The sequence below is a fragment of the Oncorhynchus gorbuscha genome, linkage group LG24, assembly GCF_021184085.1.
Source record: "Oncorhynchus gorbuscha isolate QuinsamMale2020 ecotype Even-year linkage group LG24, OgorEven_v1.0, whole genome shotgun sequence".
In the NCBI taxonomy this organism is placed as follows: domain Eukaryota; kingdom Metazoa; phylum Chordata; class Actinopteri; order Salmoniformes; family Salmonidae; genus Oncorhynchus; species Oncorhynchus gorbuscha.
Window position 1 is genome coordinate 18,803,165 of NC_060196.1, and position 24,262 is coordinate 18,827,426.

At 43.5% G+C, this 24,262-nt stretch overlaps 2 protein-coding genes across 2 annotated transcripts; both read left to right on the plus strand.

Annotated features, from left to right (window-relative positions):
- The first annotated feature begins 568 nt into the window (after positions 1 to 568).
- Positions 569 to 14,790, plus strand: sparcl1 (SPARC-like 1). Its single transcript, XM_046327353.1, has 11 exons — positions 569 to 883; positions 8,097 to 8,152; positions 8,262 to 8,327; positions 8,547 to 9,734; positions 10,024 to 10,135; positions 10,854 to 10,975; positions 11,583 to 11,703; positions 11,942 to 12,078; positions 12,447 to 12,595; positions 13,288 to 13,436; positions 13,685 to 14,790. The coding sequence occupies exons 2-11, from the start codon at positions 8,099 to 8,101 to the stop codon at positions 13,711 to 13,713; spliced, it is 2,127 nt and encodes a 708-aa protein (XP_046183309.1). The 5' UTR covers positions 569 to 883; positions 8,097 to 8,098; the 3' UTR covers positions 13,714 to 14,790.
- Positions 14,791 to 15,418: 628 nt separating this feature from the next.
- On the plus strand, positions 15,419 to 23,747 carry LOC124013153. The gene is made up of 9 exons (XM_046327355.1): positions 15,419 to 15,466; positions 15,630 to 15,683; positions 15,966 to 16,001; positions 16,262 to 16,369; positions 17,854 to 18,033; positions 18,152 to 18,223; positions 18,378 to 18,452; positions 19,491 to 19,544; positions 23,233 to 23,747. The coding sequence occupies exons 2-9, from the start codon at positions 15,639 to 15,641 to the stop codon at positions 23,290 to 23,292; spliced, it is 630 nt and encodes a 209-aa protein (XP_046183311.1). The 5' UTR covers positions 15,419 to 15,466; positions 15,630 to 15,638; the 3' UTR covers positions 23,293 to 23,747.
- The last annotated feature ends 515 nt before the right edge of the window (positions 23,748 to 24,262 follow it).

Here is a 24,262-nt window from a genome sequence, read left to right on the forward strand (position 1 = left end):
CTGTCATTGAAAATAAGAATTTGTTCCTAACTGACATTCCTGGTTAAATAAAGGTAAAAAAATGGTTTGGCCTAGGTCTGTTGGTTCCTTTAATGCTACAGTATTCAGTGACATTCTAGACGATTCCATTGAACACCTTTGTGATTAATTCAAACGCTGACTGTGAGCTAGGCCTAATAACCCAACATCAGTTCCCGACCTCACTAATGATCTTGTGGCTGAATGGAAGCCAGTCCACACAGCAATTTTCCAACATCTAGTGTAAAGCCTTCCCAGAAGAGTGGAGGCTTTTATAGCAGCAAACAGGGGACCAACTCCGTATTATTTCCCATTATTTTGGAATGAGATGTTTGTCGAGCAGGTGTCCATATAGATTTGGTCATGTAGTGTATCAAAGAACATGGCAACCATCTGCTTGATGTGTCCAATACCATTCCATTGATTCCGTTCCAGACATTACTATGAGCCCATCCTCCCCTTTTTAAGGTGCCACCGGCCTCCTGTGGTTCACGCATCAGTGTATCATCCATCCTTGTGATTGTAAACCAGTTTGGGGGATTTTAGTTGATCATAGGAAATAAGAGCTAGTGCGTAAACTTCCACATTACGGGTTTGATTGAATACTCTCTCTCGCTTCCCTGCTTGGCCATACTCAGTTGACTGTCTCCTCTGCTGTAGTCCACTGTCCACTGTCCACTGTTTCCCTTGACACAGAAGGCACAAAAGACCCTGAGAGGTGTGGTGTGTGTGTTGCTGGACGAAGCGTCAGTGTGCGAGAGACAGTGTGTGCACTTTCTTGGGTGAGATAGTACATTGTGTGTGTATGTGTGTTTGCGTCTGTGTGACGCAGTCTCAAACCTCTCCTTGCAGCTGCCAACATCAGGTAATAACTTTTTCTTCTTCTCTCTTAGTTAAATCCACTTGAAATGATCATTTTCAATTCCTTGAAGACACATTTTGTCGTCACAAAAACAAATCCCTCTAAATCTGTCTTATTGATGAAATTGACACTGGGGATGTGGTGGATATATATGAGAAGAGTGATTTTGTGTTTTGTTTACTGATGAATCAATCTGCTCAGATGTGTATTTTTTGTCCCCATTCTGTTGCATAGGGTGCTACTGCAGGATTGTTTTAGATGTTATGGACGTATTAGACATCTATGACTCAGATTTTACATTAGCATGCATGCTTTAGAGAGCGTTTCATGAAATTACTGTGTAAGAAAACAAAAAAAATTAATACTTTAAAAACTTTACAAAGATTGACCAAAGAGTAATCCCATTCATTTATGTAGCAAGTAAAACCGACAAAGACAACGTTCACATGATATTAATATCATTACGCTAAAACAGAATCATCCTGTTTCAATCTCTTCCATGTGATTTATCATTTTTGGCATGCAATATCTCCCCCCCCCACCCCCCCGCATTGTCTCCAAACACAGGGACAAAAAGTTTGTGGACTTAGTCGACTCTCTTTCCTGTCTAGTAGCTTCTGCTGTTTGCTTTAGCGTCCACTGAACTCTCAATGTGACTTTTTGAGAGAGGGGTGCATCTCTGAAGGGAGAGTTTCACACTATGGAAACCGAGAGGGAGGGTGTTTTAGTTTTGTATTTAAACTTTATTTAAGTTATCTAAGTCATTTAAGAACAAATTCTTATTTACAATGACGGCCTACCCCAGCCAAATCCAGACAATGCTGGGCCAATTGCGCCCCACCATATGGTACTCCCAATCATGGCCGGTTGTGCAACAGCCTGGAATTTAACCAGGGGCTGTAGTGACACCTCTAGCACTGAGATGCAGTGACTTAGACCGCTGCACCACTCAGGAGCCAAAAAGGGACTCAAGATTTAAATGTTCTAAAGTTGGGGGAAATGGTTTGTCCATTGGTTTTGAACGATTGCATAATACGGGATTGTCATTGCCCTTATCAGAGACTAAGGTGGACAAACCTCATGTCTGTCCTTGATATACAGTATGATAAAATCATTTGAATGGCGCATTTATACCCATAATTAAAGGGGCACTCTGCAGTTCAGACAATAACAAAGCGTTTACCCTGCCACTGATTTTTTTAAACAGCTGGTAGATACAGCTTGGAAGATAGACAGAGCTATGGATGCAAGGACTGCAAGGACTGACCATCCATGAGATATATAAAATATAATATTTTAGGTTCTGATGGGGTACTACAATTAAACAAGGCATTAATAACTTATATTCTTCAAGAATCAATGGGTATATAACAATAATGTAAAAGTACAAAAATACAAAAAAGTACAAAAATGTATGTACTAATCACACTTTGCCTAATCACACGTGGTCCTTCTGTAGCTCAGTTGGTAGAGCATGGCGCTTGTAACGCCAGGGTAGTGGGTTCAATTCCCGGGACCACCCATACGTAGAATGTATGCACACATGACTGTAAGTCGCTTTGGATAAAAGCGTCTGCTAAATGGTATATATTATTATATATTATTGCCGCTTTAAAGGCCCAAAACAGCTGTTTTTATCTCAATATCAAAAGAAAGAAGCAAAAACGATACCTCAAGCAAGAATTTTGCTCGGAATGTTTGGGAGTGGTCTGTGGAAGGGTTCCCTTTCAGTCGGTACTCTCGGTACAACACAACTCACTTTTGCGACTTTGATTGAAGAACTAAAATCACGCCTGACTAGGCTAATGAAATCCGTGCCTTTCTGAAAGCCCCACCTTCCACAGGTGATAACACTGTGGCTCAAATTCATTCTTAAATGATTTCACTCTTCACCTCAATGTGAGCAAGAACAATTCATGCTTCTACACATTTATTTTTTATTTGAACATGAGACTATCTGACTTTGTGCCATCTAGACTGTCCCTTCATGGTCGATCAGTTTGTGTGCGCATTGCCAGCGGCTGCATGCAAACTCTTTGGATAGACGTGTAGCATTCTTGAGAAAGCTCGGGGTTAACATTGGCGACCTTCCTGTGCTGGATGTCGGTACCTGTCAAGTTGCAGGACGTGGGGAGGAATTTGGGGCTGTGGTCAGAGCAGAACTAGCCTCCCAGCAGGGCGATAGTGAGCCGGCTGAATCGGTCTCCCACAGTGACTCACTGGGCCCAGGTTCGGATGACGACATGTTAACTCTGGCGGGCTCAGCAGGGTTCTTGGTTAAAGAGGAGGACTTAATTCAGGGGAAGCCACCTCCTCACGCCTGTGATTGTCCTCCCCCGCAGAAGTGACCTTCCTCCACCACAGAAGAAATCTGTACATGCACCCTGTGATTGCTGCTGTCATGCACTACCTGCCTCTTTTTACGGATTTTTGCAAGGAAGTAAAAACAACCTGCTCCAAGCCACATTCCCCTTCGTCCGTAACTATGATGCAGTTCTACCAGACTGAGCTGCTGACGGAGTTGGATGCAGCTTTGACTGCCACGTAGCCCCACACAGAGCTCTTGTGCAGATTTCATTCTGTCCATGTCCCGGTGCACCGTTCTGCAGCTCAGGAAATGTATTGGAGCTACTGTGGTGGCAAAGTGTCACCTTTAGCTGACTCTCTCTCGGAGGTGCCATAGAGGGACAGATAGATGTACTTTGATGAGCAGATTTCTCCTACGGGGTTGTTCGGACCGATTTTAGGCTAAAAATAAGCAGGAAAAGGCACTGCGGGCTGACGGTGGAGAACCTTCCCGAAAGGAGACAGGCGGAGCCCTGCCGGCTAAGCGGCTGTCGAGAGTGGTGGAAATAAAAAACAACCAGTCCATCCCTGTCCACGAGAGGGCATTAATGCCCCCTCAGATGGCACTTTACGGGAGACTCACTTCCTGCTCCGACCAATGTCGCGCATGTGTTGCCCAGGATCGTGTGAACAGTGACGTCACGATACCTGCTGCACGATGACGCCGACAGAGCGGAAAGCTCTGCTTCGAGCTTCCAAGCGACTTTGCCGTATTTAGTTTTTTCTGTGTGTTATCTCTTACATTAATTAGCCCAGGTCATTTCTTGTGTTACTACATTCAGACGGAAAGAACTAAAGAAGTAAACCACTAGTAACTCACCAGTATTACAACCGGGAATACGACTTACCCAAATTGGATCCTTCGTTCGTACCCCTCAGGGCAATTGAACTGATTCCAGAGGCTGATCCAAAACACAGCTAGCGGAGAAGAGATATTTGGAGTGGACTTCTAGTCCGACTCAGGATGCGTACACACCATCCACCGCTTTCGAGTATATATCACGCTAATGTTCAGTCTCTGGATAATAAAGTAGCCGAGCACAGGGCGAGAATCTCTTTCCGGAGAGAAATATTGAATTTATTTTTGCTAAATATTTTTCAACTGTGCTGTGATGCTTTACAAAAGTTCTGAACCTTTCTATTCTCATAGTTTCTACAGATTGTAAATTAAAAATAAACCTTTTTGCTAAAAGTATTAATATATTATTGATCAATTGGCTATGACTTTTCAAATCACCCAGCATTGCTATCTGCAGTGTTAGCTCCAGGTAAATGTTGCAATTCTTCAGCCATTCCTGGACCTGTGACCAAAAACAAGCTACATATGGACAGTACCAAAATTATCTAATGTCTCTGTCTCTTCACAGCAAAATCTGCAGAGCTGGGAAGGTTGTATCCCCCATATACTGTACATAACATTATTTTGGTTGCATGAATTTTGTATAATAATTTAAAGTAAAAAATGTAACGTTTTGAATCCGGCGTCATTTTGCGTGTCAGTTCATAAACCAGGTGCCATGGAATCGGTACATTGAAAATCTCTTCCCAACTAAACTTTTTCAAAGGAAAGATGGCCAGGGTCCCTGCTTATCTGCGTGAATGTGCATTAGGCATGCTGCAAGGAGGACTGCAGATGTGGCCAGGGCAGTAAATTGCAATGTCCGTACTGTGAGAAGTCTAAGACAACGCTACAGGGATAACTGATAGCTGATAGTCTTCGCAATGGCAGACCACATTTAACAACACCTGCACAGGATCCAGTACATCCGAACATCACACCTGCGGGACAGGTACAGGATGGCAACAACAACTGCCCAAGTTACACCAGGAACGCACAATCTCTCCATCAGTGCTCAGACTGTCCGCAATAGGCTGAGAGAGGCTGGACTGAGGGCTTGTGGGCCTGTTTGTAAGGCAGGTCCTCACCAGAGATCACCGACAACAACGTTGCCTATGGGCACAAACTCACCATCGCTGGACCAGACAGGACTGGCAAAAAGTGCTCTTCACTGACGAGTCGCGGTTTTGTCTCAACAGGGGTGATGGTCAGATTCGCGTTTATCGTCGAGGGAATGAGCATTACACCGAGGCCTGTACTCTGGAGCGGGATCGATTAGGAGGTGGAGCGTCCGACATGGTCTGGGGCGGTGTGTCACAGCATCATCGGACTGAGTTTGCTGTCATTGCAGGCAATCTCAACTCTGTGCGTTACAGGAAAGACATCCTTCTCCCTCATGTGGTACCCTTCCTGCAGGCTCATCTTGACATGACCCTCCAGCATGACAATGCCATCAGCCATACTGGTCGTTCTGTGCATGATTTCCTGCAAGACAGGAATGTCAGTGTTCTGCCATGGCCAGCTAAGAGCCCGGATCTCAATCCCATTGAGCACGTCTGGGACCTGTTGGATCGGAGGGTGAGGGCTAGGGCCATTCCCCCCAGAAATGTCCAGAAACTTGCAGGTGCCTTGGTGAGCGTGAGGTAACATCTCACAGCAAGAACTTGCAAATGTGTTGCAGTTCTTGAGGAGGAGATGCACTGCAGTACTTAATGCAGCTGTTGGCCACACCAGATACTGACTGTTACTTTTTATTTTGACCCCCTATTTGTTCAGGGACACATTATTCCATTTCTGTTAGTCACATGTCTGTGGAACTTGTTCAGTTTTTGTTTCAGTTGTTGAATCTTGTTATGTTCATACAAGTATTTACACGTTAAGTTTGCTTAAAATAAACGCAGTTGACTGTCAGAGGATGTTTCTTTTTAAAAAATTGATTTTGCAATATGTATGGCACAGCTGCCAATGATTTGGTCCTTAAATGAAACTGAGATATTTTTTTATTTATCACAATTTTCTTGAACAAATGTTGGTCTTTAATGCAGGGCCCTGGGATTATTATTGCTGCTGCCTTTCCAGCGCTGCGTGGTAGCCACTCTCTTGGATGCATCAATGTCCCCGACAGGCATGCTGAAAATGGCCCAGTGGGGAGAGCCTCCGGTACTGTCGCAAGGGGTGCTCATGGGACAGGTGTTATTCTGTTGGTCATGACAGACGTGTCCCCCCAAGTGTGGGGCTACTCGATTTGGGGGTATGGACGGTGGGACAGAGTACCAGACATATCAATTACCTCGAGCCTCTCGTAGGTTTCAGGCGCCTCCTCCCACGTTCGTTGGGCTGTTTAGTGGAGGCTTACACCCCTGGGTGGTTGCCCAGATATGGGAGAGGTTTGGCAGGGCCGACCTAGATCTTTACACATCGCAAGAAAACTCACAGGGTTGTCTGTTCTTCTCTCTGAGGGACCTAAGTGCCCCGTTGGAAACTATTGCTCACCAGTGATCTTGGACACTGCTGTACCTATTGCGCCCACATGGGATTTAGCTCTGGTTTTGGAGACATTGTGCCCCCTTTGAGCCTCTGGAGTTGGTGGATCTGAAGATCCTCTCCTACAAGAGCTATCTGCTTATGGCTTGGGCTTCGGCTAAATGTGTTGGGGACCACACCTTATCCATACATGGTTCCTGTACTCAGTTCACCCCTGGCGACTTTAAGGTGACGCTGTGTCCTAATGCAGCCTTCATGGTCATGACCAACACGTCTTTAGCCTTTGAGCTATTTTCCCTTTTCACCTCCTCCTTTTGCTTGTGAAGGGCAACAGAGGTTTCATGCTCTGTGTCCAGTACTAGCTTTATGCATGCCCTTTGAGTGGATCCGAGATATCTGGTTATGTGACCAGATTTCTTCTGTTCAGCTAATCCAGCTCGTAGCAGGGCGCTCTCTGAGCAGCGTCTCTCCTACTGACTTGTGGAGAAGCGTGGATGCTTCTGCTCCCAGTGTAGCCCACAGTGCTTACAGCTGGGAAAAGAGAAGGTGTCCACAATACCAAGACTACCGTGCGGGTGGAGGTCTGGGTGGTCTGCCATGGGCCATTTCAGTTGTTGTCCATTGGTGCCGGCTTGGGGCGGGATTTCAATTCTCCATAGTTGTGTTGAACTGACATGGGTTGGTAGGTTACTCTCTAAATGTGATCCATTAAAGTTACTAATTACCTGTCCAAAAGTGTATCAGTAACGTAACTCAACTTTTGGATTACCCAAACTCAGTAACATAATCTGATTACTTTCCTATTAAGAGACATTATTAGAAGACACAAAGTAATATTACCAATTGAACGACACCTATTGCAGGGTCAGTCAATGTTAGAGTTTAGATGGCCATAAATGTATGTTGCAATTTACTTTATGGGCTAGATATGTTTCTTACCCATTGCTTTCTACTTCAATAGATAATTATACGATTAGGCTTTATCTTTATATTAAAAAAACAAAATCTGTCAGATTTCTGGTAATTTCAGTTGATAAAATACCCTTTATCTTCAAGCATATGAAATATTGATTAGATAAATAGTTTTACCTGAACATAAGCCAAAAATGAAGGACTTATTAGCCTACTCTGTTGTTTATATTTGTGTTGTCAAGGAGGACTGATAAGGCCCATTGCTTCAAAACATTGTTGAAAAAGAAATACTGCTGTCATGGAATGGCATGCCTTGAGCACTTCCAGAAAAATGGTTATTTGCACGTGACAAATGATTGCCCGGCCTGCTGTTTAAGTTTTTGTTGGTGACACTTTGATATCTCGATACCTCCAGTCTATTAAAAGTGCACAAGTTTGAGCATGTGTCCGTTAGGCCTATGGAAAAATATTAAATCAGCTCAAATTAGATTGAGCAATAAAAAGTCCCACTCGTGGTATTCAATATGATACAAAACAAGGGAAAAAAGTAATTTGCCTGCACTGGTCCTTTAAACTTTATACTCCAGTATAAATACTAATAAATAACATATGCCATTGAATTTGATGTCATTATAGGTATGAGGACCCATTTACTGTTCCTTTGCCTATTGACCTCAGCATTTGCTGTGTCTGTAAGTACTGATAAATCCACTCTTGCTTTTTGAAACAGCTTTTTAATCAAATAAATGAATAACCACAAGTCTAATGATATTTGATCAATCATTCCTTGCTATTCCCAAGGTCAAAGGCAAACCTCACGACAAACATCAAGCTTTATCCAAGTCCTCACACACAGCTAAAGAGAAGGTAAAGTGCATCCAACTCCTGTATTTGAAATACATCTCTATAAAAACGGAACATTGACAAGGATTCCCCAGAAACTTTACCTTTCATTATTATATTATTATTTCATTTATGACAAAAGTTTGTCTAGAGGCTATATCTTTTGTTATATTTACAAAAGTTTTTCCAGAAACTTTACATTTTTAGTTGTACTGACTTTTTACACTTCCCTTCCTGCTAAAGGACATTGTTCCAGATGAGGCCAATGAGGGGGAGGTCTTGCCAACTTTCATGTCCTTTGAGTCGAGCAGTCAGGATCAGGAAGATGAGGACATGAGCTACGAGGACAATGCTAATGTTAATATGGGTCCCTCCAATGAGGAAGGGGTGTTCGAGGTGTCTGACAGTGGTGAGAGGAGCACCCCTGTCCTGCTGAGCGATAAGGCACTGGTGGACCTGCTCCAGGGGGAGTCAGAGGAAGAAGAGGTGGAAGAGGAGGAGGAGGAGGAAGAGGAGGAGGGAAAGATCGAGTCTGAGGAGACACAATCTGAAGAGGAGGAGGGAGAAGAAGCGGAGGGAGACTTGGACAAAGAGGAGGATGAGGAGGTGATAGATGGGGAGGAGGAGGTGGATGTGGATGCAGAGAAAGAGCCAGAAAAGGTGGAGGCGATGGCAGATGAGGAGGAGTCAGTTGAGGATGAGGAGAAAGGAGGGGAAGAGGAGGAACCTGTGGTCGGGGACGGAGGAGTAAAGCATGAGGCTGAAGTCGAAGAGACGTACAGCAACACCGAGCCGGAGATTCCAGAGGATCTGGACTACGCAGGCGACAGTGACAACACACAGCCCCTGGAAACCGAGCTTGAGGAAGGGAAATCCCTCGCCGAAGACGCCCAGCTCCTCTTAAATAAGGAAGAGGAGGCAAAGGTGGAGGAGAAAGAAGAACAAGTTAGCAAGGAAGATGAAATCCCCACTGCCACTGATGACTATGAGTCCCAGCAGGACATACAAGAAGCCGAGGCCTCTGAGAGCCAGGAAGTGCTCGGCCAGTACAAACTCCCTGAGGGAAGCAAGGACCAGCAGAAAGGTTCCAAGGACAATTCCCAAGGAAAGGGGAACAACAAAAAAGACGGAGACACAGACGCTGAACTCCAAGAGACAAAGAACAGTGTGGATCTTGATGGGACACATCTTGCTGTAGAAGGGGGAGAAGAGAAGGAGCAGAAGAACATAAACGAGAGCGCCAGTCACACCCTAGGCAAGGCTACGAAGCAGAGGAAGAACCAGAGGGTGAGGAAGCACCCCCCACAGAGGGATGAGGCCCCGCCAGGAGAAGGAGTCCCAGACCACCAGGGGGATGAGGGGGAGAAGGAGTACTACCGCACCACTGACAATGCTGTCGACAAGACCAAGCGGAGAAGAGCCGGGAAATGGGTACAACTCATCACACATCGCCCATTAGCTACAATGCAATGTCATCCTGAAACCTCAACCTACATTGAACCATGTAACCCCTATATAAAGCCTTTTCTGTGAGTGACCTATTTGAAATTCAACCAATGGTCCATGGATGGATCTACTCTATTCTCAGAGCTTCCCAAAATTAGTGTATACAGTATGGGAAATAGGGTGTCATTTAAAATGCAGCCCACATCTTATCTATTAACATCTGTGGGTGGTTTGTTGAACTCTATTGTGATTTCACCTTCTGTTTCCTACCCAGGCTCCTCTGGTGGGAATGAACCCGGTCCAGATCAGGGCAACAGTGGACCTCTACCCCAGCGCCAGGCCCTCTTTGGCAGCCAGCCTATACAGACCCCAAGCCTCCGCTGCCGGTAAGTGTCAATCTCAGCAAGGCACGCACGCACGCACGCACGCACGCACGCACACACGCGCGCACACACACACACACACACACACACACACACACACACACACACACACACACACACACACACACACACACACACGCACGCACGCACGCACGCACGCACGCACGCACGCACGCACGCACGCACGCACACACACACACACACACACACACACACACACACACACACACACACACACACACACACACACACACACACACTAGGAATCTGCTGACTGGGCCCTTTCACTAACACTCCCAGAAGAATAGTGCCACTCCAATTCACCGCTGCTACCAAAACAACCCCCCCCCCCCACCTCCGCTGGATTAAGGGTTCAATGAGAGAGCTCATGTTGAATTCGAGCACTGTGCAAACTCAAATGGCAATGGAATGCAGGCGGTAATGGCTGTGGTGTTAGTGCTGGTGTTTCCATTGACATCTATAACCACTGGAAAGTACATACTTGTTAATCATGATTAAGACTTGATTAAAACATTAATAACACATGAACATGCAATAACTTAGTGAAATATAGCAGAAAAGAAACAATAGTGTTGTCACATCAATGTTCCACTGAAATATAGCAGAAAAGAAACAATAGTGTTATCACATCAATGTTCCACTGATATAAAATTCTAGGGCATGAGTGTGTTTAGACGACAACAAAAAAAATCTCTTTTAGACCCTTGTGAGAACTTCCGTTGTAAACGTGGAAAGACCTGCAAACTCAACGAGGAGAAGAAGCCTACGTGCGTGTGTCAGGAGCCTTCTGCCTGCCCACAGAGTGTCACTGACTATGATCATGTGAGTATGAACAGTGGTCATTGGGGTGGCCTGGGCGGGGGTTCAGAGTTCTGGATCATATGCACTATACAGTATGTACTGCTGAGGAGCATGGGTTGAATCTGACCCACTGCTCTAGCACTTTCTCTCTCTACTCCTTCCTTTCTTTCTATCCTGTCCAATAAACGTAAACAATACGAAAGGAATTCCTTTAAACACACTTGGGAAGAGTTGCTATTATGGACAGGAACTGTGGGCAATAGAAATTGATAAGATCGGTACCACAGAACTATGCTGCTGTAAAAGTTACGATTTGGACATGTCTTCTGATCCTACATCTGTAGTTGGAGGAAACTTGAAGGAAATATGCCAAGAATCTGGCAATGGTAGGTACAACCCTGACATGATATTCTAACAACGTTGGGGAGCTGTTGGTTTTGGCTAGAATTGTATCTGCAGGCCCCTGTGTCCAAGACAGGTGCACTAGCCTCAGTCTGAATAGAGTTAACTCTATTGGAACTCTGTGATGCTTAGTTTCTTACCAAGAGCAGGATCACTACAATATCTTTAGCTGAAGCATTTCATTTGTTAAATCCATAACACATGAAGTAATGTATCTTTCATGCAGGTATGTGGAACTAACAATGTCACCTACGACACATCCTGTGAGCTCTTTGCCACCAAGTGCAACCTGGAAGGCAGCAAGAGAGGCCATAGACTTCACCTGGACTACACTGGACCCTGCAAATGTAAGACAGCTATAGTCAGACCACCTCTACAGTTTCTGACCAATACAGTATCTAATCTGAAATAACTACAGTATAACACATTTTTTTCCTCTCCATTTCCTCCTCCCTTTCATTTTTCTTTCTCATTCTCGTCTGTTTCACACTCTCTATTTAATTGTCTCATCTTACCTTGCCTCTCCCCCTTCCTCTCTTTCTCACTCTCTCTCTCTTTCTTCCACTACCTTGCTCTCTCTGTTAGTCATAGCACCGTGTATGAATGGCGAACTGGTCCAGTTTCCTCTGCGTATGCGCGACTGGCTGAAGAACGTCTTGCTGCAGCTCTATGAACATGACTCCATGTCCCCGGGCTTCCTCACCCCCAAGCAACGCATCAGAGTGAGTAAATGTCTTCTTTTTTTCCCTCAAATAAATCTGAGAAAAAATAAACCTTGTATGGACACCCTTAACTTAATGCTTAAAATACAAGGGTAAAACATTACATTAGACATACCATCTATAAAGGGGTTAGAAGTAGTTCATTGATAGTTCCATTATTTATATTTTCAAAATAATTCATATTCATATAAAGGCGCTTTGTGAAGTTTTAACCAACTGCATTCTTAGGGATTAATAGTGTATATATCAAAGCCCAAAAATCACCAGTGCCTCACAATTGATTTTCAAACTGCGATCTTGTTAGCACACATTCATATTCAATCCAATACAATTTTATTATTCATGTGTGACCATAAATAATCTCCCAGGTGAGAAAGATCCACGAGAGTGAGAGGCGCCTCCATGCCGGCGACCACCCCATTGAGTTGCTGGCCCAGGACTTCGAGAAGAACTACAACATGTACATCTATCCCGTGCACTGGCAGTTCGCTCAGATGGACCAGCACCCTTCTGACAGGTACAGTACTCCAGGAGAAGAAATATTTTGTTGTTGTCATAAAAAAAAAGAAAAAGAAAAATAACCTTACGCCAAGTTTTCATTGAAATGCTTATGAGCTTCTGTAAAAAGTTACATGCCTAGTGCAGTAGGCCAGTATGACATCATGGATGATGTCATACCTGCAGTCAAATCAGCAAGTAGTGATACAGTCATAAATAATATTGAAGAAGTGTTGTTATATGTCTTTGATATGATTCAAGAGTGAATAGATTCACTTGTAGCTGTTCACCTTCACAAGACATTCTGATTACGGCTCTCATTGTAATGTTGGTGAATCTGATTCAGATTCCTTGTGAATCATATACATGGTGGGTCTGAATCTAATATGTGATTAAGAATCAGTTTAACTGAACCTTTCACATTTGAGTTTACCTTAAAGGCCCATAGAGCGGGAAACAAAAGTGGAAGCACAGCTGGGATATTCCTGGAATTAGTCCATTTGGGTAAATCTAGTTCAGACTGTGTCTGAATGGTTTCTAGTTTTGGGTCAGACTTCCCATACTCAAACCCCAATGGAATAAAACGGAGTGAAACAGGGAAGCTCTACTTGAAGAATGGGAGACGCTTATTTTAGTTTTCTGTTCCAAAAGGTTTCAAAACCTTTTCCATTGCATAAGGCTTATGGAAATGACACTGGTGTTCCTATCCAGGTTCCTGTCCCACTCTGAGCTGGCCCCCCTGAGGGTCCCGTTGGTCCCCATGGAGCATTGTACCTCCCGCTTCTTCCAGGAGTGTGACGCAGACAAAGACAAACAGGTGTCCTTCAGGGAGTGGGCCCACTGCTTCGGCATCAAGGATGGTAAGAGTGTGCAGTCTTATACAAAGTGAAGGCAATTCAATGACCAAAGAATGAGGCTTGACATGATTTTGCCAACGTTGTGATGGTTGTAGTAGTTAGATGCGAGTGAAGGAATGAATGCTGCGTTACTGTAGCTTACAGAAGGACCATGGTCATGTGCTTTCACACATGTTTGATAGTATGACCCTATATTGTAAACTCTTGTAAAGATGTAATCTTTTGTGATTTTCCATTTTCCCTCTCTGCAGAGGACATGGATGTCAACCTGCTCTTCTGAGTCCAATCAGTACCTCATCAAGCAACCAGCTTTAATAATCATTTAACAAGATCACCTTCAATTATGGCAGAACCACATACCTTAATTGGCAGAAGAGAGACTTGCGTTGATTTAAACTGTAAGTTTTTCGGAATGCTCTGTAAAGTTAGACTGGTAGAACCAGCCTAATCGCTGTGTTCACCATTATATTCAACTTCACGTATCAGTCTGGAATTTCTCCTTATTGAAACTGTTTGAGCCTATGTCTGTAATGAGAAGCATTATTCAAAACCAAGTTGTCAGTGATGGGATCACCTTAAACCAATCAGAGGAGTACCTAATTCAAAGCACAGGATTTTGGGGGTGGGTTTTCTGAGAGGACTCTGATTTGACCAGTCATTTCTTGGCTTGTCCTAAACGCCCATCTATTGGAGAAAGCCCAGGTGTATGTATATGCAGTAAAACAGAATGGTGAACACAATAATCAGGTGGGTTCGACCATTCTACTGCAAAGTACAATTGATTAAAAAGTAAAAGTGAGAATGTCCTTCCATGTCTTAAGTCATAGATGGAAGAGGAGGATGGTTCAAGTTGCCTTAAATCAGACTAAATCTAAAACAAATTTGGATCTATAAATATGTGGACGTTCTATGATACTGTATGTAGATAGCGTATAGCTGATAGTGGTATTAGTAGAGCAAGCTTTTTTTGAGCAATTAACAATGATATTAGTGTTATGAACACATTCCAAGAGGGGGAAAGTTTACGAGTGCTTTTTAGTAGATGACTGACTACAAAACAGAAATTGACTTCTATGCAGGTGAGACCGATCACTTTACTTTTTGACCAAAATATGACAGTATTCATTTTAAACATTTAAGTGGGAGCGTAACAATATTTTTTTGGTATGAAAACCATTTGTAATTGACTGTCAAAATAAATTGAGCTGTCAAAAGGAGAAATTGAGATGGCAGTAATAGGGTAGAACATGTGATGTTGACAGAATTACTAAGAGTTAAATGCTGCAACAGTTTTATTTGTCTTGCCTGATATAGCTACTTTTTTCTAACCTTTCTAATAAAAGTAATGTTGACCTCATCGGATCTCATCACATTCCTGTTTGATTGTTTTACTTTATGCACAATTGGATTGAAGGTAACTTTATTGATCCCCAGGGGGAAATTGTCATCAATAAAGTTATTTCATGCACCATAACAAAAACTGATACAACGAAGAGAAACCACTCCAGTATTTATTATTTAGGTTACACTGAAATACACTCAACCCTTCTTTATATTCTTATATGATAATTTGTACTGTGCAATGACATAATTGGGATGTAACTGTAATAAATTGTGGTTGGTGATGTCACTTTCACGTCAGTGTTGACGTTTTGTCTTTTCTAGTTTGCATGAAAATAATGACAGGCATCTATTTTACACAGCCACCACAGGCAAACAGCTGACTCATCCAACAAAGGCTTATAATAAGGACATAATCGTAATATGATAATACGGTTCAGATTCATGGTTTGTGTTTGCAATGCAGGTGATTTTGAATAAAGCCCTCTTTGGGTCAACAAGCCACAATTGTGTGGTCTGTCAAGATGGGGAGGATGACTGTGCATGTTGAGGTCAACATTTAGATCTGCATTCTGATTGGACTGTTACCGGTGGACATGGAGGAAGGGGCTCTTTATAAGAGTGAAACTAGAAACAACGTGTCATCTTCAGAAGTGTCTTTGTGAGCAGAGAAACTGTCGTCCTTCACAGAGGTATGACAGATAACAACTTAACCATTATCATGGAACAGCCTTCATGCAATTTAATCCAATTTCATGGACTTGTTTTGTATTTATTGAACATTGATGACACTGGGTTATTGCTCCTATCGGTTATATGAGATGCTGTTCTGACTTTCTTTTTTGTATGGTAAAGCAAAGCAACATGTTTTGTATGCTGTGGATCGTCTTTCAGACAATGTCTCTCCTGGTAAGACATATTTAAATATGTATTCAACACTGTAGCTACTACAGCCTCCAGACCTGGGTTCAAATACTTGGAAATCCTTTCAAATACTTTGAGCATTTGCTTGAGTTTGTTAGTAGTGCCAGATTTGGCACTTTCAGATTCAGGGTTTCCAGTTTTGGAACTTTTCTCATTTAATTTAGCAAGGCAAGCTCAAACAGGCACAAAGTATTTGAAATCATTTTTTCAAGAATTTGAAACCCAGGTCTAATAGCGTCCACTGTGCTTTCCTGGTTTCATTTACAGGTGGAAGCTGGAGGACAGTCTTCAGGTAGTGGTGAGGTATTGTGTGTTTCTTAAACATCTTAACAATAAGATATTGTTGATAAAATCGTCTTAACATACATTTACTTTCTGAGCTTCTTTACAATCGCTGAGAGTCACTTTTACCATAATGTTATACACACATACATACAATATAACACATAGCAATGTCTCAATACATATACAGCATAAAGAAATAGTGTGGACAGTATGACTCAGTGAGAGAAGTTAAGGCATTATGGGAAAAGTAATAGGATAACGTGCATTACTCTTCCCAGGCTGGTGGTGGCAATGGAGGAGTTGTGAATGGAGGCATGGTCGTTAACGCTGTTAAACCAGGGGTTATGAATGGGCTTGTCTTAAATGGGCAACCCTTTCTGGCACAGGTACGTATACAGTGTGGGGGGTTCAAAAGTGTCCCTGCGCTGCAACACAGAAATATCAGCTATATATTTCATTACATAGGTTTTTGTTAGGGGATTGCAAACAAACTTACTAGAGAGTAAACTAACATGGTCCAAGCACACCAAGACAGTCGTGAAGAGAGCATGACAAAACGTATTCCCCCTCAGGAGACTGAAAAGTTTTGTCATGGGTCCTCAGATCCTCAAATGGTTCTACAGCTGCACCATTGAGAGCATCTGGTTGCATCACTGCCTGGTATGGCAACTGCTCAGCCTCCGACCGCAAGGCGGGTAGTGGGTAGTGCTAATGGCCCAGTACATCACTGGGGCCAAGCTTCCTGCCATCCAGGACATCTATACCAAGCGGTGTCATCGGAAGGCCCTAAAAATTGTCAAAGACTCCAGCCACCCTAGTCATAGACTGTTCTCTCTGCTACCGCACGGCAAGCGGTACTGGAGCGCCAAGTCTAGGTCCAAGAGGCTTCTAAACAGCTTCTACCCCCAAGCCATAAGTCCCCTGAACACCTAATCAAATGGCTACCCAGACTATTTGCATTCTCTGTTGTTATCATCTATGCATAGTCACTTTAATAACTCTACCTTCATGTACATATTACCTCAACTAACCAGTGCCCCATCTCTGACTCTGTACCAGTACCCCCCCTGTATATAGTCTCCACATTGACTCTGTACCAGTACCCCCCTGTATATAGTAATATATGATAATAATAATAATAATATATGCCATTTAGCAGACGCTTTTATCCAAAGTGACTTACAGTCATGTGTGCATACATTCTACGTATGGGTGGTCCCGGGAATCGAAACCACTACCCTGGCATTACAAGCGCCATGCTCTACCAACTGAGCTACAGAAGGACCATAGTCTCCACATTGACTCTGTACCAGTACCCCCCCTGTATATAGTCTCCACATTGACTCTGTACCAGTACCCCTCTGTATATAGTCTCCACATTGACTCTGTACCAGTACCCCCCCTGTATATAGTCTCCACATTGACTCTGTACCAGTACCTCCCCCTGTATATAGTCTCCACATTGACTCTGTACCAGTACCCCCCCTGTATATAGTCTCCACATTGACTCTGTACCAGTACCCCCCCTGTATATAGTCTCCACATTGTTAATTTATCGCTGCTCTTTAATTACATGTTACTTTTATTTCTTATTCTTATATATTTGAAACTGCATCGTTGGTTATGGGCTCATTTCCCTGTAAGGTTGTACCTGTTGTATTTGGAGCATGTAACTAATAAAATGTGATTTGATTTCAACATTTGATTTGATTTGAGAGTCATATAGACGATGCACGGGTGTTGCAGTACAGGCATTTTAGAAAGTAACTTTTGAACCAGAGCATTTGTACTATGGGCTACCTCTCTAACATGTCATATTTCCAATGTAAACTGTTTCTCCTGGTCCAAACTATTCTTATTGGCAAAACAGGTGATACCAGTTGGTGGATCATTACTTATTCAACAACCGGGTGCACTTGGTCAGGCCGCCATGCCCCAGCTGGTCCCCATTGGTGCACTTCAGCAGGGTGGGGCACTTCCTGTAGGACAGGCGGGAGCAGCCAATGGAGTGCCACTACAACAAGGACTGCTTCCTCAACTAGCCAATAGGGTTTGTCTCCTTTGTCCAACTTTGCTTCTCCAACACTTACCAGAAGCCTAGAGATATCAGGAGAATCTATTGAAAATCACCAGTGTTACAGTGTGACTGTTTAAACATATCTTTGCAGGTTGTACCATTATTTGCAGTTCTGCCACAGGCAAATGGCATCGGAGGCCCCCAGGCCCCAATGTTGATGCAGGTATATCATTACTGTTGTATCAGTAGTATGTCTTGTATGTTCATGTTTTTGTAGATATCTCAACGCACCAAATTACATCCCATCTAACGGTGCTCACACTTTGATGTCAATGACCCATGACGGTGATTCTGTCTTTTTCATCGTCTCCTGTCAGATTATTCCTGTGGGTGGAGGAAACAACCTTCAGCAGCCAGCGGCTGGAGGGAAGGCAAGAAAAGCTAGAGTCAAGGTAACATGATGGGCCACCTCTGCTCATTAGTCATGAAGTTGCGGGCACTAAAAAGTTCCCCAGGCTGACTGTGCAAAGCGCAGATGGCGGAAGTATCCGGTGAATGAGATTAGGTTGATCTGTGGTATTAGTAGAGCAATTGCCACAATGCAAGCGTGTGCAACACGGCACTAAAATATTCTAGCAATACATAAATGTAAAACCCTGTGCACAGGAGCACGCTTACTGTAGATTCAGGTGCTGGTTTTGGCAGGAACAACTACTCTAGTATCCAATAGTATAAGTTTGGCATGAGTATTGTCAGGTTTGTCATTTATTGTCATGTCTTGTCCCTGTGCTCCCCATGCTATTCGTTTCCCTCTGCTGGTCTTGTTTGGTTCTATCCTTCTCTCTCCCCCCTCCCTCTCTCACTCTCTCGCTCTCTCTTCTCTCTGTCGTTCCGTTCCTGCTCCCAGCTGTTCCTATTCCCCTAATCATCATTTAGTCTTCCCACACCTGTTCCCGATCCTTTCCCCTGATTAGACTCCCTATTTATTCCTTTGTGATCCGTTCCTGTTCCGTCGGTTCCTTGTATTGTATTCACCATGCTGTGATTGCGTTTCGCCCTGTCCTGTCGTGTTTTTGCCGTGATTGTGTATCACCCTGTCCTGTCGTGTTTTGTGCCTTCATCAGACGCTGCGTGTGAGCAGGTGTCTCAGTCGACTACGGCCTGCGCCTACCCGAAGCGACCTGCAGTCTGTGGCCGCTTCTCCAGTTGTTTTCCCCTCTACAATCTAGAGGATTTCTGTTATTCCGTTTTGAACATTAATAAACTCTGTTTCTGTTAAGTCGCGTTTGGGTCCTCGTTCACCTGCATGACAAGTATAGTAGTAGTTTGTCACAAAAACATGTACTTTGGCACCAGATTTGAAAAACATTTTAGTGCTCGCAACTGTAGATTTCACAGATTACATCACAGTCACAAAGCAACGTATTATGCATCTTGATATACCTTTGTAAGAGTTTCACCTGCTCTCTCATTTTAAATCCCCTTCACAGCATTCAGTCCCTTTTCATGGAATGCCCACATCAACAAGAACAGATACTCCACTGGTATATTCTCAGTTCTTCCTCCTCTTCACTTCATTTGTGACAGTGTGATTGCCCTTATCATGTATTTGAAAGAATTGCCCTCAAATACAGGTACATTTGACTCATTTCCATATTATCAAGGCAGCTCTCAAATGAACCTTTATCCATTATTCACATTTGAATCACATTCTCATGAAACATGAGACAACTCATGTGGCCTTATGGTTAGAGCACAGAGTTTCAAAACCCAGAGGCGCAACATCGAGAGACATCCGGGAACGCTTGCGAAACAGACCAAGCAGACCAGGCCGGGGTTTGAGAAGTCAATGAGAGAGAAGTCAATTTATTTGACATTTTCTCGAAATGTAAATGAAAACCGAGCCAATTTCTTAAGTAATTGAACATTATTACTCCAACCTTGCGGGAGTGACAAATAGACACATTTTCATTTTTTGTCAAAAACAACTTTATATCGAAGGAGTGCCTTTGATTTGACAGCCTGCACATGCATAGTTCGTCACGAGAAGGCTGTTAGACCCGATTACGTGTTTCTGAGCATGAGTTTAGCTAGCCAATGTCGCCATGACATCGCCTACAAGTGTGAGAGGAGATTTCTATTGGATAAGCAGTATCTGTCTATCTTTATACTGTACTGTCTTTGATTAGAACTCAAGTCCTTCTGCTCACCCGAGAATTCCTTACAATCAAATGCCGGCCGTTTTACCTACCAAGAGAATTCTCGTCAGTTATAGTCACAGCTGTGTACATTCCCCCTCAATTAAACAACAAGACGGCCCTCAAGGAACTTCAATGGACTCTAAGTAAACTGGAAATCATATATCTGCATTTATTGTACTTGGCGATAAATCAAATTTGAGAACAAGGCTACCTAAATTTTATCAGCATATTGATTGTATGACTTGCAGAGCTAATACTCTCGATCACTGCTACTCTAACTTCCACGATACATACAAAGCCCTCCCTCGCCCTCCCTTCAGCAAATCCGACCACGACGCCATCTTGCTCGTTCCGTCTTATCGGCAGAAACTCAAACAGGATGTACCAGTGACGAGAACCATTCAATGCTGATCTGACCATTTGGAAGCCACGCTTTACGATAGTTTTGATCACGCGGACTGGAATATGTTCCGGTCAGCCTCAGAGAACAACATTGACCTATATGCTGACTTAGTGAGTGTGTTTATTAAGAAGTGCATTGAAGATGTTGTACCCACTGTGACTATTAAAACCTACCCTAACCAGAAATGGCGGCATTCGTGCAAAACTGAAAGCGCGATCCACTGCATTTAACCATGAAAAGAGGTCTGGACATTTGGCTGAATTTAAATAGTGTAGTTTTTCCCTCCACAAGACAAGTAAACAACTGAAAAACCAGTACAGGGACAAGGTGGAGTCGCAATTAAATGGCTCAGACATGAGGCATATGTGGCAGGGTCTACAGGAAATTATGGACTACAAAAACAAAAACAGCCACATCACGGTCACCGATGTCACGCTTCCAGACAAACTAAACACATTCTTTGGCCGCTTTGAGGAATGTACAGTGCCACCATCGCGGCTCGCTAGAAAAGACTGCGTCCACCCTCCCTCTCCTTCTCCGTGGCTGACGTGAGTAGAACATTTCAACTTGTTAACCCTCGAAAGGCTGCTGGCCCAGACAGCATCCCTAGCTGTGAACACAGAGCATGCACAGACCTGCTGGCTGGTGTGCTTAAGGACATATTCAATCGCTCCCTATCCCAGTCTGTTGTCCCCACATGCTTCAAGATCGCTACCATTGTTCCTGTACCCAAGAAAGCAAAGATAACTGAACTATATTACTATCACCCAGTAGCACTTACTTCTGCCATCATGAAGTGCTTTGAGAGGCTAGTCAAGGATCATATCACCGACACCTTACCAGCCACCCTAGACCCACTTCAGTTTGCATACCGCGTCAACAGCTCCACAGATGACGCAATTGCCATCACACTATCCCATCTGGACAAAAATAATACCTCCAAGCTCATCATCAAACTGGAGGCACTGGGGCTCAACCCCGCCCTGTGCAACAGGGTCCTGCACTTTCCGACGGGCTGCCACCAGGTGGTGGAGGTAGGAAACAACATCTCCACTCTGCTGACCCTCAACACTTGGGGCCCCACAAGAGTGTGTGCTCAGCCCTCTCCTGTACTCCCTGTTTACCCACGACTGCATGGCCATGCACACCTCCAACTCAATCATGAAGTTTGCAAACGACACAACAGTAGTGTGCCTGATCACCAACAACAACAAGACAGCCTACAGGGAGGAGGTATTGGCACTCGGAGTGTGGTGTCAGGAAAACAACCTCTCACTCAATGTCAACAAAACAAAGGAGATGATCGTGGACATCAACAAACAGCAGAGGGAGCACCCCCCCTATCCACATCGAAGTGACAGCAGTGGAGAAGGTGGAAAGTTTTACTTTCCTCGGCGTACACATCACAGACAAACTGAAATAGTCCACCCACAAAGACAGTGTGGGGAAGAAGGCGCAACAGTGCCTCTTCAACCTCAGGAGGCTGAAGAAATGTGGCTTGTCACCCAAAACCCCGACAAACTTTTACAGATGCACAATCGAGAGCATCCTGTCGGGCTGTATCACAGCCTGGTACGGCAACTGCACCGCCCTCAACCACAAGGCTGTTCAGAGAGTGGTGCGGTCTGCACAACGCATCACCGGGGTCAAACTACCTGCCCTCCATGACACCTACAGCACCCGATGGTCACAGGAAGGCCAGATCATCAAGGACAATATCTACCCGAGCCACTGCCTGTTCACACAGCTATTATCCAGAAGGCGAGGTCAGTACAGGTGCATCAAAGCTGGGACGAAGAGATTGAAAAACAGCTTTTATCTCAAGACCATCAGACTGCTAAACAGCAATCATTAACTCAGAGAGGCTGCTGCCTACATTGAGACCCAATCACTGGACACTTTAATAAATAGATCACTAGTCGCTTTAAACAATGCCACTTTAAATAATGCCACTTTAATAATGTTTACATATCTTACCTTACACTCATATCACATGTATATACTGTATTTTATACCATCTACTGCACCTTGCCTATGCCGCTCGGCCATTGCTCATCCATACACTTATATGTACATATTCTCATTCACCCCTTTAGATTTGTGTGTATAAGGTAGTTGTTGGGGAACTGTTAGATTACTTGTTAAATATTACTGCACTGTCGGAACTCAAAACACAAGCATTTCACTACAACCCCATTAACATCTGCTAACCAGAAACCAATAATATTGGATTTGATTTGACCAAAGACTCTAAAAATTGGACCTGGTGCCTCTCTTCTTGACACTCAGCATTAAGGAAGTGTATTGGAGGGCAAGGCCTTGCAACAAATAACGTTTGTACATGCAAAAGACTAGAGTCTTATAAATCAAATTGCCTCATGCTACGGAATCAGGACATAGTGTAGTCTCTTGCCCCTATGGGCCATTCCGGCTCAGACAAGGCTTACTTGCCCAATGTGTACTTCATGTAACATGCATTCTAATGAAACATACATTTGAATCCTATACGTCACTAATAAACTCAGGTTGTAGCTATACATGTTTTGTTAATATGACACTTGTGATAACAATAACAAATGTACAAAGTAGCTAATAATGCTTCTATCATGTTTCCATTTTGCCCATCAGACCAAGGTGATTGCTGGGGAGGTGGAAGAAGCCTCCGGCTCTGACACCAGTGAATGCTGAAGTGAGGCTGAGCCTCTGAAACCTGGACAGCATTCTAACTAGGGTTGCACATTTCTAGTAACTGGGACTTCTGGAAAGTGTGAAAGTTACCAGAATCTTACAACCGAAAATAAAGTATTTAAACTGTAATACCAGAATCTCATCAAATTGCCAATTCCAGATGACAAATGACCTCTACTGGCAGGTTGTTCAATTCCCGGGTGCGCCACTACAACTTGTTGTGTTGCCCTCTTGTTTGTCTCCCCCTCTTACTTCAAAATCTATCTCTGAATAAAAGAAAAGTGGAATTCCAGTCTCCTTTGAGTAAAACTAAAACTAGATTAACAGGCTGGCTGTATCTCGACTGTGTGCCCATTTCCATGTTTTGTAACGGCGTTCCCGATGTACTGGAAATGTCGTTATCACAGCTGATGTCTTTGAATAAATGATTAAACAGATGGCAATCTTTGATCTTTGAAAGTTGTATCTCTCCATGTCCTGCAATCTAATTGTCATTTATTCTCTATGAAACTATTGTGATTGATAATTACACACATAATTGACCATTGACCAGAAACAACAACTGCTTTCTTGGGAATATGGGAGAGATCTAGATAGGTATTGTTAATTTGGTGTTGGATAGGAAACTCATAGATGGCTGAATGAAACACCACTGGTGTTTAAGCCCCATAAATTCTCACTAAATGCCAACACAACACAACAGCCCATACAACACACGCCTGGCAATATAAACGCCTGGTTGATGAGGGTAAAAACTTTACAGAACATTCAGATAGATAGAAATGTATTGTATAGATCAGACAATGGCTCAGTTATACCGAGAAGGGTATTAAAAATGTCAGGTGGACCCTTGCAACCAAGAACTGTATGTGAGTTGATAAAAATTCTGATAAAAGTATTTATCCCTTTTTTGGAACATGTATATCACAACAAGAGTGTCATTATATGAAATATTGTGTCATCACACCAG